Below are 17,266 nucleotides of genomic sequence, written 5' to 3'. Positions count from 1 at the left end.
ACATTTAGTGACTACGTCAAAGGGGTTATTGCCTGATAATGACCGAGAGAGAGAGAAATCGACAACATGGTTTAGGAATGCCATAAAAATCGAGTTCAAAGACTGATCTGAAGGAAAGTTCATTCTGAAATCCAGGCAATAAGTCTTGATCCTAAAAAAACACGTTTCTGATGCATCTTTGCATAAATATCGCACTCAGAGGGAAATATTTTCGTTCAGAGACGTTATGTATTCAAGAAGTTTATACGTTAAAACATAAGCAGAGCTTAGCGAACGATAAGTTAAAACATGCGGTAATAGAATAATTCTATTTAATTTGTTTCCTATCATATAAAATTACTTTCAATCATCAGACGATATTTTTCAATTCATTACTAGGCTGCTAACAGGGTTATTTCACTCATTGAATATCGTAAATAATCTTTTTTAACTAAGCGTATTTGCAATTCAAATAAGCTATAGGATACGCTGCAGTCTCTCACCAATGGTTGCTTAAATAGGTAAACCAAAGACCAACACACTTACGCCTGTCCAATGAGACATTTGCCTTGCCTGCGCCAAATCGCAATGTTTTACCTCTAATTTCTTAAATCACCTCAAGGTGGCGCATCCAAGCTCTAAAACTGGAAAGCACCGTACGTAGTATTTACAAAGAAAAAAAATCATCTTGGGAAAAAAACGAAGCAATTTAGAGTTTTAAAACTGTTTGATTGTTTTTTTTCTTTTTAAATACAAAATGTCGCGAGCATTCTAAATTAAAAAACTCAAAATAGTACGTCTCTTACCCTGCCATCTGTCATTTTGTCCTTAGACAGTTATTACTTTTATTCAATTGACCACTGTTATGATCTTCATTTTCAAAATGAGATTTACTCCTCTAAAAATGTCGAGTAGTATTTTCCCGTCTGGGAAGAAAGCCTCTTTTTTGAATAATCTTAATATTCTATGATCTTAACGAAACAAGATTTTTATTTTTATTAATCCTCAAAAACCTATTGGAAATGAAGTATTTTCACCAAAAATTATGAAACCATATTATTTTCTTCAGGAAATAAAGTTTATCAATGCACGAAGAATCCACCAATTGTAGATAATTGAAAACATTAAAATTAAATCATCCGAGAAACAGTGCACTGTTTTGTTCAAAATTAAAAAATGAATAAAATGCAAAGGTATTAGAATTGCACTATTTTTGACCATGATGCCTCCTCATTTTGAAAAGTGACCAAATTTTATTTATTCATTTATTTAATTCATTTATCTATCTCTATCTTTCTGTAACCCCGTAACTTTTTGAAATAAGGGGTGGAAAACATATTCAAAAATTCTACATCATTCTAGTGTAGCATTTTTAACTGTTTTGATGTTTGATAGCAGAAATAAGGAAATTGTTTCTTACGGTTGCTTTAGTAATGTAATGATTAAATTAATATTAACTGTATCGAACAAAATATGCTCACAGCGGAACCTTTCCTTAGTGTTTCGTACAAGTTCAACGTATTAATATTACAGTTGATTTTAGAGTATCTATTTTTAAAAATTTTAGCCCAACAATCTAATTGAGAGAATATAAAAATAACTTTCAACTTGAAATACAAACGTGTAAATATTACACATAGGAAAACTCTACTTTGTTTTTAAAGAAAGTTATTTGCTCAACAGTATTTCTAAACTTCTGTTCAAATTTTTGCAACATTTGTAAAGTATATAACTTTATACTACACTAAATCTTATCCGATAAATAATTAAAGTAAGTTTAATCATTAACTTTTTCGGAAGAGGCTGTACAGGTTTATGGAAATATTTCCCTAAAAGCTGTTTAATTATTCACTTTAATTTTACAAAATATTCAAAACTAGTGGTACCGCACGGCTTTGCTCGTAGTTGAAAATTAAAAGATCATTCGGTTCGCCTGTATATTTACAAATAATGGATGACGAATTTCTCGCCAATTTGCTATGTTCATTTGCTCGGCAATGTTACAGTTCCACGTAATGATAATTTCGTAATTTAACTCTTCCACGTTGTGATAATTTGCTTGGTAAGATTTCCTTAAAATTTGAATACATAAAGAACAAAACCGAATTTTCGAAAAATCACTTCGATTTGCGCACCCCCATGCTACAAACTAACTTTGTGCTGAATTTCATGAAAATCAGCCGAATGGTCTAGGCACTATGCGCATCACAGATATCCACACAGACAGAGATCCAGACAGACTTTCAGCTTTATTATTAGTAAAGATAAAGATATCGATCTTAGCTGATGTTTACAATTTCTTTTGTTGTAAACAGTAAATGTAAAACGCGATTATTTTATAAGATACTACAGCTGAAATGTTTTTGTTAATTTCAAGCCTAATTATGTTTCTAAGAATATTATTATAGCTACTTAAAGTTATTTGAACCCATATGGAGAGCTTACAAATAGTTTTAAATTAAAAATAGTTAAAAATACAGTACTAAAACATTTCACACCACTTTTGCATTCAACAGAGCCCTATATTTTATTGGCATTGCTGATTTATGCTTCAAGCATGTTGCTTTTTCACGAAATATGTTCGTAATAGTTGAAAATTTTATGTGGCACCTAATATAAATGTCTAATACTGAAAACTCATTGTTGAATAATACAAAACATTAATTTTGCTAACTTCTTTTAACAAAATCAATACATAATAATCAAACTCGCTAGCCAATAATTTGTTTCAATAAACTGTGCCTTTTTGTACTAATGACATTTTTTCATAGTCGAATTTCTGTGTATTGATGATTTGTAAACGTGAAAAAAATGTTATTTCCGGATTGATTACTTAATGGAATACTGCTGGAAGAAAAATTTAGTTTCGCATTTAGAAGCAATCATGCGTACTTCTGCATCAGTATTACTTTTCTCTTGACAAGTTCCAATGTTTTTGCGTTCTACAGACATAACAATGACATTATTTTGAAGTGATTTCTTAATGAAGTACTGATAGGGAAACTTAGTTTCAGATTTAACGAACTGAAGCAATCATGCCCATTTTTGCATCAGCGTCACTTTACCTGGGACAAATTCCAGACATTGATTCCCACAGCCATAATAGGGACTTTATTTTTTTAAGTCACTATTCAATTAAATACTGATGGAAAAACGTGGTTTCAGATTTAGCAAGCTGAAGTCACACTATCCTTACGTGTGGAAAATTCCAATGTATCGACGTGCTATATACATAAAAAAAAACGTTATTTTTGAAGCGATAACTTAATGAAATACTAATGGAAATCTCAGTCCCATGTTTAGCGAACCGGAGCAAACATGCCACTTTTGCTCAAATGGATTCTTAAAGACACGCTAGGTATCCGCCCAAACTAAATATGACGAATCAATTAGGGTCAAACTGAACAGCTTCTGTAAAAATAGAAACCCTTTCGCTTTTTGTTACCGTTAACGATGCCTATTTGCTACAGGAATGTTGCCGGTTGTAATGGCTACCTTGGGAAAGTAAAGGAAAAGGTGTTTTAGCAACGGTGTGAAAGTAGTTACTATTGTTGCGAAGTGTCTGTGAAAGTTTGTTTTCATTAGGAAAAAGAGAAGTATTGTTAAGTTCCTGTTTGCATTGTATTTCATTGTTTAGTTCATTAAAATCATATCTCATTCATAATAACAGGCAAGTCACTTGCGAACCCGAAAATAAATACTACGTTTCAGGAAGTAAGAAAAGATTAAAATGAAGATAGGAAAAGCTTTTTTTTTCTTTTTGTTTTACTGAAAGTCTAAAGTGAAACTTCTCTTTATAAGTGTGAATTTCTCAAATATTACTTAGAGTTTTACATTTTAATTCATTTGTTTTACAACTATTAATTGTTTCAAAACGAACACAATATTTTGACTTGATTCTTTCACCGGGAAGCAGAAAATGCTGCTGAAATATATTGGAGAACAATCATGATATTTAAAATAAATAAATATCAGTTTAAAGTAATAGAATAAATAATTGTTTTTTTTTTCATTAAAGAAAGATAAATAAATTATTCTGAGAAAATATTTATGTGTGAAAAGTATTTCGGTATTTAAGATGCTAGTTTAAAATGTTTAATCAATATGATAGATTACGACTTCAACTATGTTTTGGTTGCATAGATGCAAAAGAAACAAAAACTTCATATATTTGAAGATTAGTTATTGCCAGATCCAACAAAATAAAACTAGAAAAAGAAAAAGGATGGGAAATAAAAAAAAACAGAGCATTTTAAGTTGACATGTTTGTTAGCTGTGAAAAGTTTCCCTGTCTCTGAAGTGCCATTTGTCAGGGCATCTAAAACTAATAAACCGCGTCCGCGTTGTCAAATGGTAGAAAAGGAAACAAATGCTATTGAAAAATAAATAAATAAAATAAATAAAGATAGTAAATTTTGTCACCACTTGACTTCCTTTATTAGTATTGTACTCTTCAGATCTGTAAATAGAACGAGTTATAATTTCACACGCCTTTGGTACTGAGATGTTTTTGTCTTCAAAGAAAAAGGAAATAGTTGTAACAATACACTTTTCAACGACTCCCAACCTGAATTTTGTTTAAAACGTTGCCTAACTTGAACTGACTTCAGGACTATGCCCACTTTCTACATTCAACTCTTTTTCTAAAAAATTGATTGTTTTTTCTAACAACTTCTACAGCTCTTACAAAGATACGATTTTGTGAAGTGCGAACAAATAAACCTACTCCAACAATGGTTTTATTTGGTTAGGTAACAAAATCTTTCACCGCCCATAAAGCTGTCGGCTTTTGGAGGCACGCTCTGCAGGCATCCAACACGTCAGCTTGCAAAAATACCGGCTCCACCTTAAAAGACCTACATACGTTATTCTTTTATATAATGTTGCTTCTTTTTGCCGCACTGAAGTGGCATGGGAGGTTTTAAAGATGCGTTCACCTAAACGAATGCCCTTGTTGAAGGTGAAAGGAAAATTTTTCTTACGTTTGGTAGACACAACCTTCCTTTCACCCGTTCAAGAATTTTTAAGGCGTGGTAACCGCTTGCGGTTTTGGAGGCGTTGAACGTTCGAGATTCAGTTTTAACTCGTGGTACCCGCAAGGCTTTGCGGGGATTTGTAAAGGATATAACTTTATACCACACTAAATCTTATCCCATAAATAGTTAAAGTAAGTTTAATCATTAACTTTTTCGGAAGATTTTGTACAGGTTTATGGAAATATTTTCCTGAAAGCTGTTTAATTATTCACTTTAACTTTACAAAATACTTAAAACTAGTGGTACCCGCACGGCTTTGCCCGTAGTTGAAAATTAAAAGGTCATTTGGTTCGCATGTGTATTTACAAATAATGGATGATAAATTTCTCGCCAATTTGCTATGTTCATTTGCTTGCCCATGTTACGGTTCCACGTTATGATAATTTCGTAATTTACTCTTCCACGTTGTGATAATTTGCTCGGTAAAATGTTTTTAAAATTTGGATATAAAAAAAACAAAACCGAATTTTCGAAAAATCGCTTCGAGGTGCGCACCCCCATGCTACAAACTAATTTTGTACCAAATTTCATGAAAATCGGCCGAAATTTTTAGCCGCTGTGCGCTTCACAGAGATCCAGACATCCAGACAGAGACTTTGAGCTTTATTATTAGTAAAGACTTTTTCTATGTATATATATGCTTGTATACATGAATCACTTTTCGTATGTTGAAATATAGGGCTAAAGTATTTTATGTTTTGAGGAACGCAATAATTTTTCGAATGCAATTTTTTTACAGAGGCCTCTAAACATTCTCCGCTGAATTTAATTCCTTCCTCCAAGAATTCCAAAACATCCAATTATTTGTATTCATGTTACACATATTACATATTTTTATTTAACGAATTGCGATAAAAGTCAAATTTCGACGCAGTTGATTTTGAAATATAAAGAAAATCATGTTTTTTTTTTTTAATTTAGAACTCTTTTTATTAATAATAAAGTAATTATTCAGTTAGTCTCTTATGTTTTGAATGTTAAAGAATTTCCACAGTAGAATAAAATCACTATTATTTTAAATTTGGTATGTTTCCATATTTTCTAATGCAATAAATCATCTTGTAAAATTTGAAACTCCACTTTTAAAATCCAAAGTGTAGTGAACAGTATAATCTGAGTGATGCGTTAGTAAGATTTCGAATTCTCAGCGTTCAATTGTTATAAAGAGTTGTTTCTAATATGTTTTATTCGTAGTTTTCTATTGTAGTCCAAAAAAAAAAAAAAAAAAAAAAAAAAAAAAGAAAAAAGAAAAAGAAAAAGTAAGAATAGTTATTTTTATGAGACCAGTTCATTTATAAAAATATAATTCCAACAATGTTTTTGTAATAGGAAATTTTAATACTACGTCAAAGCAAAGAAAAAGTTAAAATTGTTAAAGCATTAACATTGAAATAAAACTTGTAATTCTAAAAAATAAATTTAAAAAATAATAATCAAAACAAAAATCAATGAACTGTAGTATTCAATAGTTATTATACTATATTACCTATTTGTCGCATCAATAAGCATTATTCATGTATAAAAAAAGTAGTACTGTGTATAAATCTCTTTGCACAACAGACTATTAAATAAATCAATATAGAAACATTTAGAAACTGTTATAACGCTTGATTACGTAACTGTTTAAAAAAAAATCATCGAAAGAATCCCAGTTGAGCAAACTGATCTTTCACATGAACAGTCAGAATAACAAATAGTATTCCCCCCCTCCCACAAATTGTACTTTTATTATGCATAAAAATGCTTTACAGAAGAAATTTTTCGTCAAAAAGTAAAGTTTTAAAGGGCCGAAGGTTTGAACTATATTTATTTTTAAGTTATGAAAATGTGTGGCACATGTAAGTGTCGTTTTCTCAATTATGTAAAATTTTGAAATTAACACCAACACTAAATTTTATTTGTACAAAAAAACGATAAATGAATAAAAATAAATAAGCAAATAAAAAAAATGAATAAATAAAAAATAATAATAGTAACAACAATAAAGATAACACAAAATGTACTTAATAATTTGTATTAGCATAATATTCTTATTAACTTCTAGTAAATATTCTTAAAAAAACTAAGTACATTAATTTGTTGATTTAATAAAAGTTTTTAAACCTTTTGGATCATCCCAACAGAATATAAATATCCGTTGTTCTCGTTTTTTTTTTGTTTTTTTTTGAATATAATTCGTGTCAAACTTCTGTTTGAGAATTTTTGGCCATTAATTCTCTTAAGTATTATAAATGGAGGACATAAATTAGAAATAAATGAAAAACTACAAACTCTTATTTGGACGAATCGCCGAACTTTCACGAAAATAATTTTTGAAAGCGAAAAAACGTGGAGGTATTGTCAGGAAACGCCGCATACGTGTTTTTTGACAGCGCATGTATCGTTGCAGTAAAAGTGAATTTACAGATTTGTGCCATCGGTCTCGGCGCTTTTTATCCTATTGCATATTATTTTTAATGTGATTGACATGCTTCACGTAGAAATACTTTTTTTTTTGACTGTATAAATGTTATTTGAGATTAAAAAAAAAAGTTTACGACAGAAGATTATTTTACCTATAAGTGTGGATTTTCGGGGAATTCTTAACTACTGGCGCTCGGAATTGAGACTTCTGCATCAAATTGATACTGCATTCAATTTTGTAAAAAAAGTGTTTATAATTCTTTAAGGGTAATGCATCTATAAAAGTTTCTATTTCAATTTAGTCCGGTTTATACTTCTAAATTGTTATTGAAATGTTCAGAAATTACTATAATTTTTATTGTAATTATATTTTGTTTGTAATGTTAGTTTTGTTTTTTTATTTTTTGTACTGACAACTAGCATTTATATTAAATAAAAAAATTGATTTATTTCAACGAGCAATCCAATCAAAAGCAGTTCTATGCTAAAATTTTCGTAAGTAAATAAATAAATGAAAAATAAATAAATAAATCTGGTTAAAATCAAGTTTTCCGCTAAGTGGATATTTGTACAAAAGGGAATGTTTCATTCGAATCGTAAAAACTAAGAATCAATTCAAGTAATTGAGAATTAAAAAAATGACCAAAGAATTCCTCTGTTCAACTTAATCCTTAAAGTTACATTTAATACTGAAACACAAAATATTGAAGCAGGTATTAAAAGGAGAGGAATCATCTTTCCTAATATTCTGTTTATGGGTGATTCCACTTTTACGTGTGGAACGATTTGGACTAATTTCTATTTTTAATTTCATATATATGCAAATTAATAAGGGATAAAAATTAATAGTTTGGTTGCCTAATAAAAATACTTGACTCGTGGGATATGTTAAACAAACTTTTTTTTCTAATTTATTTTTAATTGCTTTTTTTAATTAAGTTTACCAGTCACGTGCGAGACACAGCTTCACCAGCTTTAGAAACCTTGATTCTAGAAATATATCCATCTAATCAATTGTTTCAAATGTATGAATTATATGTTTTGCTTTCCAACTAATTGTTTTTTAGTGTTTGTTTTAAAAATAAACAAATAGTAGGCCATTGCCACCAGCCTTGTCTAGTGGTCAGAGAAGTCTGACTGCGACAGGAAGGTCCGGGTTCGAATCCCGGCTCGGGCATGGACGTACTTTCTTTCTCCTGTCCTTGTCCTTCCTTTGTTTGAATGTGTTGTTATGCTGTGAATGGTTGCTACCCTATAAACGGGTCCTTAAGGCATGTGTGTACTGTAGAAGTCGGACTTCACACCAAATTACGGTACAGTTGGAAAAGTGAAGCAGCGCACCTCAAATTGCCAGTCTAGCTGGCACACGACAACAACAATAGGCCATTCCATAGGATATCAGACATTGTGTCCCACACGTGACAGCTTTATATTTCATGTCACGGCCAATATTTAAAAAATGAAAAAAAGAATGATTTATTTCCTAAGAAACCACACATGTAATGTCACGGGCAATATTTAAAAAATGAAATAAAGAATGATTTTTTTCGTAAGAAACCACACGTGTGATTTCTTAGGCAAAACAGTTTTGTATTTCCCACGTTTTGAAATTAAAGATAGATCTGCCTTGTATTTGACAAAATGCCTGTTTTCGTAGATTGGCCCTTATGAATTGTTTTTATAAGTTAATGATTGGAACGTTTACTTCTACTACACTTTAAAATGATTCAATCGAATTCTGATGGGAGTTCAAACGGGTATCAAAACGAGAAAAAGAAGTTCTAATGAACCCTTCCTTTCAATCCTCCTGTGTGACGCCAAGAATCTGCGTGGTAGACAGCCTGATAGATCAACAAAGTGATCAATCAATTTTCTTCTGACCATTATCTTAAAAAACTCTGAAATATCTTAACCAGTCATCGAAGATACGCCCAACTTTATTCAAATCAGTGCAACACTCACTAAGTTTAAAGATCTTATGACCGCTACAGAATGACCTTTTCTATGAAGATTGCGAGTAATTTACTGTCCTTGTAAAGTCAAGGTAACCTTCTAAACTCCAAAGTCGAATTCCGTTGCATTTCTAGACGATGCCGGTGAACCTCATTAATAATGCAATTAATGGCCCCGCTTCGAAGAAATATTTGTGGTTAGGGAGAAATAACGGCAGAAATTTCTCTTCATAGTACTTTTAAATTTAATGATCGTGTATTATATATAATTGTTCTTTCGCGAAACGTAGCTTTTTTATTATGCTAAATAAAAAACAGTTTTAGAGTATTTTACTAAAACTTCTATTTTTTACGGTTACTAAAATGCTCTAAAATATATAACTATAGTTGGGCAAACCTGACCTGGCAGAGTCTTAATGTCGTGATTAGGATATGTGTAGCCTTTACAACGCTGCCAGGTTAGTATTGCCAAAACTATAGGGATATAAGCAGGATTTTTTTCAATTCTCATTGATACTTTTTAGAGGAGTGAAACTTATTTTAGAGGAGTAAATGTAAGAATACAGTGATCGACTCCGTAAAAGAAAGAACTTTTTTAAGAACAAAACGGAAGATGACAGGGTGCGTATCTTTATAAAATTTACTCTAAATATAATCTTGTCTCATGCAGTTTTTTTCTTTCTTTTTTAGAACGTAATTTTTTTTTGTTCATAATAGGCTTCATTATGCTTCACAGGAAACAATAACTAAATCAAGGGTTCGCAAAGAAAGTGCCGCAGGGAGAGAAGAGGAGTGTCGCGAAGTGTCCATGGTTTCAATATATATAAATAAAACAAAGAATATATAGTATGTATGTATGTGTGTATGTTCCCTATATAAATCCACAGTTTACGCCGGATCTCGACCAAATTTGACACGGAGGTACTTGGGTATAGGAGGTGGAACGTAGGAGGGGAGGGGGGGGGGGGTTCGAACACTAAAAAAGTACCGAACCGTTCGAATATTTCCTTCGGATTTTAAAACCACCAAGGCTGCAAAATCACCGGGAGAAAAGTGATGAGCTTAAAAGTAAGGGAAAACCAAATTTAAATTGGAAATTTATCATCTGCTGCAAATTTAGTTTTAATTTGCGCGAATAAATTCATTGAGAAGAAAGCTCTATTGCCATTTTTTTCTCAACTGTGAGTAATTTTTTTTCATGTTTTTTGTTTTGACCTTTTTCCTGTAATCGGTGGATTTAAATTTTTTTCTTGCGTCAAGACATTTCACTGCTTTTTTTTTTTTTTTTACAAGTCTGATTGTTAAACACACGTCACTTGACATAACTTTTATTTTCAAGGTCCACCGTTTAAAGCCGGGCGACGCAGATATAGTATGTATACATAACAGAGATAGATGCCGGGAAAAAGTTCTAATTCTTCAAAAGGTGCCACCAATTGGAAAAGTTTAACACCCCTGAACTAAGTGGTCAACATTAAAAATATTCCCGGATGTTGTCTGTTCAAATAATTATCTCCGTAGGAGATCTATTTCCAAGAACATAATCCTGCCATTGCTTTTTTAATGAACCCAATCACCTGAGTAAGCAGAAAAACCGACCTTTACAACCTTGACTTTTTTCTGTCTCTAGACTACCTCCCTCCCACCGTATCACAAGGGGAAAACTAAGCCGTAAGAGCACGTGGCAGCTCCAAAAACAATGATTTGCAATGCAAGGTTAACCATGACTGTCTTCATACGCTTGAGTAGACATACAAGGGTGTTTCCTTGTGTGTTTGGGATTTCTTTTTTGATACCTAGATATTGGTGTTACGGTGATAATTGTAGCGTATCGTATCCTATTGTCATGGCTCACAGAGGCATGACACAATTGAGAGAATATGATTCGAAAACCTAATTTTCACTCAATTTGCCTCTTCCTAAAAATATTATTCAAGCTTTATGCATCTTTCACGAGGTAAAGGATTTGTAATATTATGCAGCTTTATTTTTTTTCTAATGTGAATTATCTGTTGCTAAATGTTAACTAAATCATGAAGACAAAATTTTGTTTGGTCGTATTCGAATAGGTTACCGGTTAACCCGGGACGGTTGATGGCGTCAGTGGCTAGTGACCGTGAAACGCTTTTATATATGAGGTAGTGAGAAGTAAAGGGATTTAAGTGGCAAAATTAAAAATTTGGAGATAACCAGTGCAAATGGTAGGTGAACCCCTCCTCTGTCTTGGGGCCAGAGATAGTACTAGTAGCAGTGGTAGGTGCTGCTATATAGCATGATTTAGAAAAAAAAATCAACTTGAAAATGTCCACTTACATCAATTTGGTTCTCACTGCCTCATATGCATATGGTCAGCTAACTTTGCTAGTTTCATTTTTTAAATTTTAAACATTGACTGAAAAGTTGAAAGCTACAACAATTACCTGATAAAAATCTACCAGTACTTTTTAAGTGAAAGATTGTACTTTATTATCGCGACCCTCATCTCCAACAGTTCGTCATCTTGTGTGTTCTGTGTTATTATGCAATGAGTAACTCATATCGCTCTTATTGTGCGGAATACGAAACAATATTTCCTCACATACAGAACCCACATAAAATGCTATTTTCATATCATATTTTTAATTTTACCCCCTAATAACTTCGTTTTTGTCTGATTTCAAGGCAACATCTCAGGTTTTTTGTGAGGAGCACTTCGGCGGAGCTTGATCAAACGCTTAATATCTTATGAATATACATGAAAGAAAATACAAAAAAAAAAAAAAAAAAAAGGAAAACACAAGCTATGCATAAAAGTAGTTTTTTCTTCTTGTTTTATAAAAGTCATATTTAGAGTTCCGAAATTTTATAAATCATATTTTTCACAACAGATTTTTGCAATCGTAAGAGAAGCAAGCGCTGTTTTACGAGAGGTGTTATGGCGGTGCTAAAGTTACTCCTTCCAAAAATCTGAAGTTTCTTTTTTTCCTCTCAAATTTTAATAAAGAATCTTTTCAGTAGACAATTTGGGAGAAGTTTAATGAAAAGTAAAGAGCTATTAAGTTAATTTAGTGCAGACTGAAAAATGTAAAATTTGGGACATCCCTATTTGCCTAATAATTATAGGAATCGTCCTTTTCGAGTCAAATTAGTTTTTTGTTTGCAAGCTCTTGGCCAGGAAAACTCACTCTCGTGTTACATTTTTTTATTTAAAAAAAAATCGTTTAAATTTGAACAATTGACATTGGATTGAAAATTTAAATCTTATGTAAATCCTCGTGCGATACGTTGTACCTCGTCCGGTTCGGATTTGCTTTGTAGAAACTTTAGCGGAAAGATATTTTTATGAAGCAAATGCACCAAATCAGTTTTTGTTTTTCTGATTTAATCATTTCAGCACTTTTCTTTCTTTTCTTTTAATTCAAAAAGTTTTTTATACATTGGAGCGCAGGGGAGGAAGGAAGCCCATCCTCCTTCTTGAAATTACGGGTGAAATTAATAATTAACATTCATAGAACTTCCATACTCCCAGAACTTTCGAGCACCGATAAGCCCGTCATTTAGGGAGGGTCAGGAGCGGGAAATTGACCCCTCTAGCATTAAGAAATCAATGTATTTCCATATATATGTGGGCACCATTTTGCTCTTTTTCGATATAATCTACATACTTTGATCCTTTCTGGAGAGATTTGAAATGACGGGTCTGCCTCTTTCCCTTAAGACTTTAGCTTCAGAACAGGAACACTACTAAATCCTACCACAAAGTTTTCGAAACCTCTGGAAATTTTCCAAATAAGGAGTAATTATTTTAAGACAGCCGAAGAGTTTTTTTTCCTTACCGTCTAGCATTCCTCTTAATGATCACAAAAATGTGGTAAGAGTGGTCAAAGACATAAATAACTGGTTTTAAAGAACTCGGAAAAGTGTTTTTTTTTCTTTTTTTCGACAACACATGTTGAACACGACAAGTTCTCAAAGGCGGCTACTAAAGAAGGAAAATTGCAGATATAGGTCATGAAAACAGCGAGAAAAAGAAATTCAGGATATAAAACCAGCCTAAACTGGAACTTCGAAGGAAAGGGAGAAACAAAAAGGTGACACACTAAATGAAGAAAAAAAAAAGCAAACTTGCTTTTCTTTTTCTTTTTGTTTTCACCACGACAAAATTTCATATTCCATGTAGCATGTCGCCACGTTTTGCAAGGTCGGAAACACATCGTTCTGTTGCATTATCGGCAATTTAACGTTGCTGGAAACCACTTATCTCTTGTCGAGTCCTGGAACAGGTTTGGCGACCCAAATAGGGACTCTCAGTCTCCCGTTTCAGATTTTTATATTCTCTTTCTATTAACTCGCCGCCTATTAATAAGGAGCGAGATTGAAAGTGGAATGGTGAAGAGCTATCATTTATAATCTATTACATATCTGCGGTGTAAAAGCGCCTTCTCGTTATAACGACCAAGGAATGAGCATTTAAGCACAACTTTGTTTTCAAAGCATCGTTAAAAACTAGCATTTGGTACATGCCAGTAAAAACATTTTAATTGATGTATAATTATTTTATAAAAAACTGAGCACTTCTATGGATCTGTGTCATTTTATTGGGGGAGTTGAAATGGAAAAACGTGCGCCAATCCAGTGAATGATTACACCTTACCAGTGAACAAAACAATATTTTTTTTTTGTTTTTTTCTTTTTGAAAATGTGCAGAAGAAAGTCACTACTGCTAATTAATTTAATAAAAAGCTTTTGAAACTTGATTTGAAAAAAGAAATTAATAAATAGAAATTAAAAATAAATAAATAAATAAATAAAACCGATTCATTTATTAACTACGGTGTATTCATTCATTGATCGAACTGTCCCACAGTTCCGTTTTAATTTTGAGATAATCCAACTTAAGATTTACGTGAAAGAAAATAAATTTTCCTTCATGTGATTGAATTAACATGAAGGAAATTTTTAATGTTATTGAATAAGGTGTTATTAAACAATTTTTAACACTTTGGAAAGGTACAATTTTTTTACCATATTTTCTGTCATCAATCATGTCATTCGCAAACTTGAAGGACAAAAAGAAACTAAAATTGTTTCTCTTTGGAACATTATTAATACCTCTTGCAATACTAACCATAAAACTTCAACGAATCTCCAAAAACCATATAGTTATTTAGACATTTTTTAAAGTATTTTTTTGGTAACGCCGCTTCATACTAAAGCATGGCCGGGAAAGTTTTTACCCGGAGGTTATCAAAAATTATTTGGCTTCTTGTTTTTTTTATTATTAAATTTGTATTCCTATAATAGATATGTTTGTTAGAAACATGGTTTTATATTTAAAAAACATAGTTTCAAACACAAAATCAAATTAGCAATAGTTTTATAGGTAAACTAGCATTAGTTTAACCATGTGTAATGAAATCTATGTTTACCCTACTTTTCCCCAACATATAAAACTTTCGCCCCTCAAATGTATAAAAAGGTAAGGTTGAAACTGAAAAACAGGGGGAAGAAAATTCCGTGTCGGGCGAAAAGTTGGGAACACCGAAACCTAGATGAAGCGTAGTAGAAAAAAGTTACGGAAGCAAGAAAGTAAAGAAAAGTGCAAAATCACTTGAAATATCGAAAATAAAAATGTGTTAATTACATATCTTTTTCGGATGTTCAGTAAAAGCAATTACTAATTAGACAACATTAATTACGTATTACAGAAGAAAAAAAAAGTACAACATTTTTATAGTTGTTTATTGTAAGAAATGCATTAAATAAATTAATTTTAAAGAAAGCGTTGTTCAACTAACATGAGGAATACATAGCATGTATAGATTTAAAACCTTTTTCTTTATCTTTTACTCAAACAAATCGCATAACTAGCAAAATATCACATAATTTTTCGTGTTTGTGTTATGTTTAAAACATTTCAGTGATCGAACATTAAAAGAGCACATTAGAATCAACAAAAATCAAACACAAATATACAGTAGAATTCTCAAACTTTTATAAGTTGATCTTTCAATGTTATTCTAGCAAATAAAATAGACTTATGTTTATTTATCCAAATAAACTGTCACCGGAAGAAATGTAAAAGATTAAACCATTTAAAAATCTGTTTTTGTTAAACTCTTTTCGAAACGCGTCAAATTACAAGCAAATGATAACTAAATCACGTGAAAATGTTGTAGTTTAAATAGTCTACAAATATAATGGATACAAATTTCATTCTTGAAAATTCTCTAATAATAAAATGAATTTTCTGTTAAAACGTATATTGCTATGCATAAGCTAATTTTTAGTTATACATTTTCCATGAAAAATATCTATAACAACACATACATTAAAAAATCCTCGCAATTTCCCTTTCTTTATTTGTTGGTTCACATTTTGTTTTCTTTTTAGTATTATATTTAAAGTTAGCACGTCAATTAATCAGACAGGTAAAAAGTGAAGAATAATCAACTAATTAAAAAGTCAAATTTCGAAAAAATTTCTATTTAATAAATGAACTGCTGATTTTCTCTGCCAAGTCGTGTTCATATATTTTAATTTGTGACTAAGTAATACATAAAATTAATTTTCAAATAATTGCGAATATTTTAGGTTTGCTAATTTTTTTTTAGTTATGAGTTATCTTTTTGAAAATTATTTTTATTGATTTAGCATTCGATGCAAAAAGATTTATCCTCCACTTATTTTTTATATTTTATCATTTAAAAATTTATTATAATTATTATTATTTTGTGTGCAAGTCTTTTTATGCAGAACTTTTCCTACGAACTACAATTATTCATCCATTGCAAGATGTGGATTGAAGTGAAGAACTAAAATAAATAGATTTATACATTTTAATTCTTCACTTATTTTCTGTACTTTATTTATTACTTCGTTTGACTGCAAGTATTTTTGCCCTAACATTTTTCTTACGAATGAAAATTATTCTTCAATCGTAAGCTAAGCAGTTATTCAATGAAGAATCAAAATATATTGATGTATACATGTTAATTCCTCGTTTATTTTCTATTCTTTGATTTCCTTTTTTTTTGAATGCAAGTATTTTTGCGCAAAATGTAGCTGTGAACAATAACTTTTCATCCATCGTAAAATAACTGTAATTAAGCAAATAATTAAAACATTTAATGGCAAATATTTAGTTAAATATTTTAATTTGTTTTTTTTTTTGAATGCAAATATTTTTGCAGTTTTTTTCCGACGAGCAATTAGTATTCATCCACCGTAAGATCACAAACTGAGCCACATATTTAAGCAAACAACACATTTGTTTCTAAAATATTTATCATTTCATTTAATCCATGGAAAAAGCCGGATCTACATCTCTTTAGACTGATTTACTTACCTATAGCGGCCAGTGCTACCAGCAACAGGTAGGCAATCATGTTTGCAAAGAAAGCGGTTCAAAAGTTCCCCGAAAGCGTGCTGAAGAAATCGAACGTCTTGCCAAAGAGAGCGCTGTTCGCGAATAGGTGGACGCTCAGAGAAAGCAGACAGTTTTTGTAGAGGACTAGCCGTTCACTGCGACCGTGACCTAGCCTCGCACCAGCGCGTCCAATGGTGGCGCACCAGAAACGCACACAGCCGAATATTCGAAAGATTCGGATTCTCTTTTTGTTATCATACGGATGCTGAAGGAAAAATTAGAATGTCTAATTTCGGTTGTTGGGTTCGAATTCTTTTCTAGTGGTTGAGATTTTCGAATGATACTGAGAGTTTTCTTTCTTTTTCGAAGTCGGACAATATGCTGTTGCATTTTTGGATGAACAAATTCCATCCAAATATCAAAATCGCGAGAAGAATTATTACGAATCAACAGTTATGAATAAATTAAATCAAATAAATGAAAGAGAGAGAGAGAGGGGGGGGGGGGGGAGAAAACAAATCAAACAAATGAGTAATTAAAAAAAAATC

The 17,266-nt window shown here is 31.5% G+C and overlaps 1 protein-coding gene across 1 annotated transcript in view; it reads right to left on the bottom strand.

The window, feature by feature from the left end:
• LOC129227310 (protein obstructor-E-like) overlaps nucleotides 1-16,857 on the bottom strand; it is a 30,623-nt gene extending 13,766 nt beyond the window's left edge. The window contains exon 1 of the mRNA XM_054861851.1: nucleotides 16,698-16,857. Coding sequence (XP_054717826.1) covers nucleotides 16,698-16,737 — 40 coding nt within the window. The 5' untranslated portion in view covers nucleotides 16,738-16,857. The remainder of the gene's footprint in view (nucleotides 1-16,697) is intronic.
• Nucleotides 16,858-17,266: the final 409 nt, after the last annotated feature.

The sequence above is a fragment of the Uloborus diversus genome, chromosome 8, assembly GCF_026930045.1.
Source record: "Uloborus diversus isolate 005 chromosome 8, Udiv.v.3.1, whole genome shotgun sequence".
Taxonomy (NCBI): Eukaryota; Metazoa; Arthropoda; class Arachnida; order Araneae; family Uloboridae; genus Uloborus; species Uloborus diversus.
The sequence above is the reverse complement of the archived record's forward strand: the minus strand, read 5'-3'. Positions and strand labels throughout refer to the sequence as shown.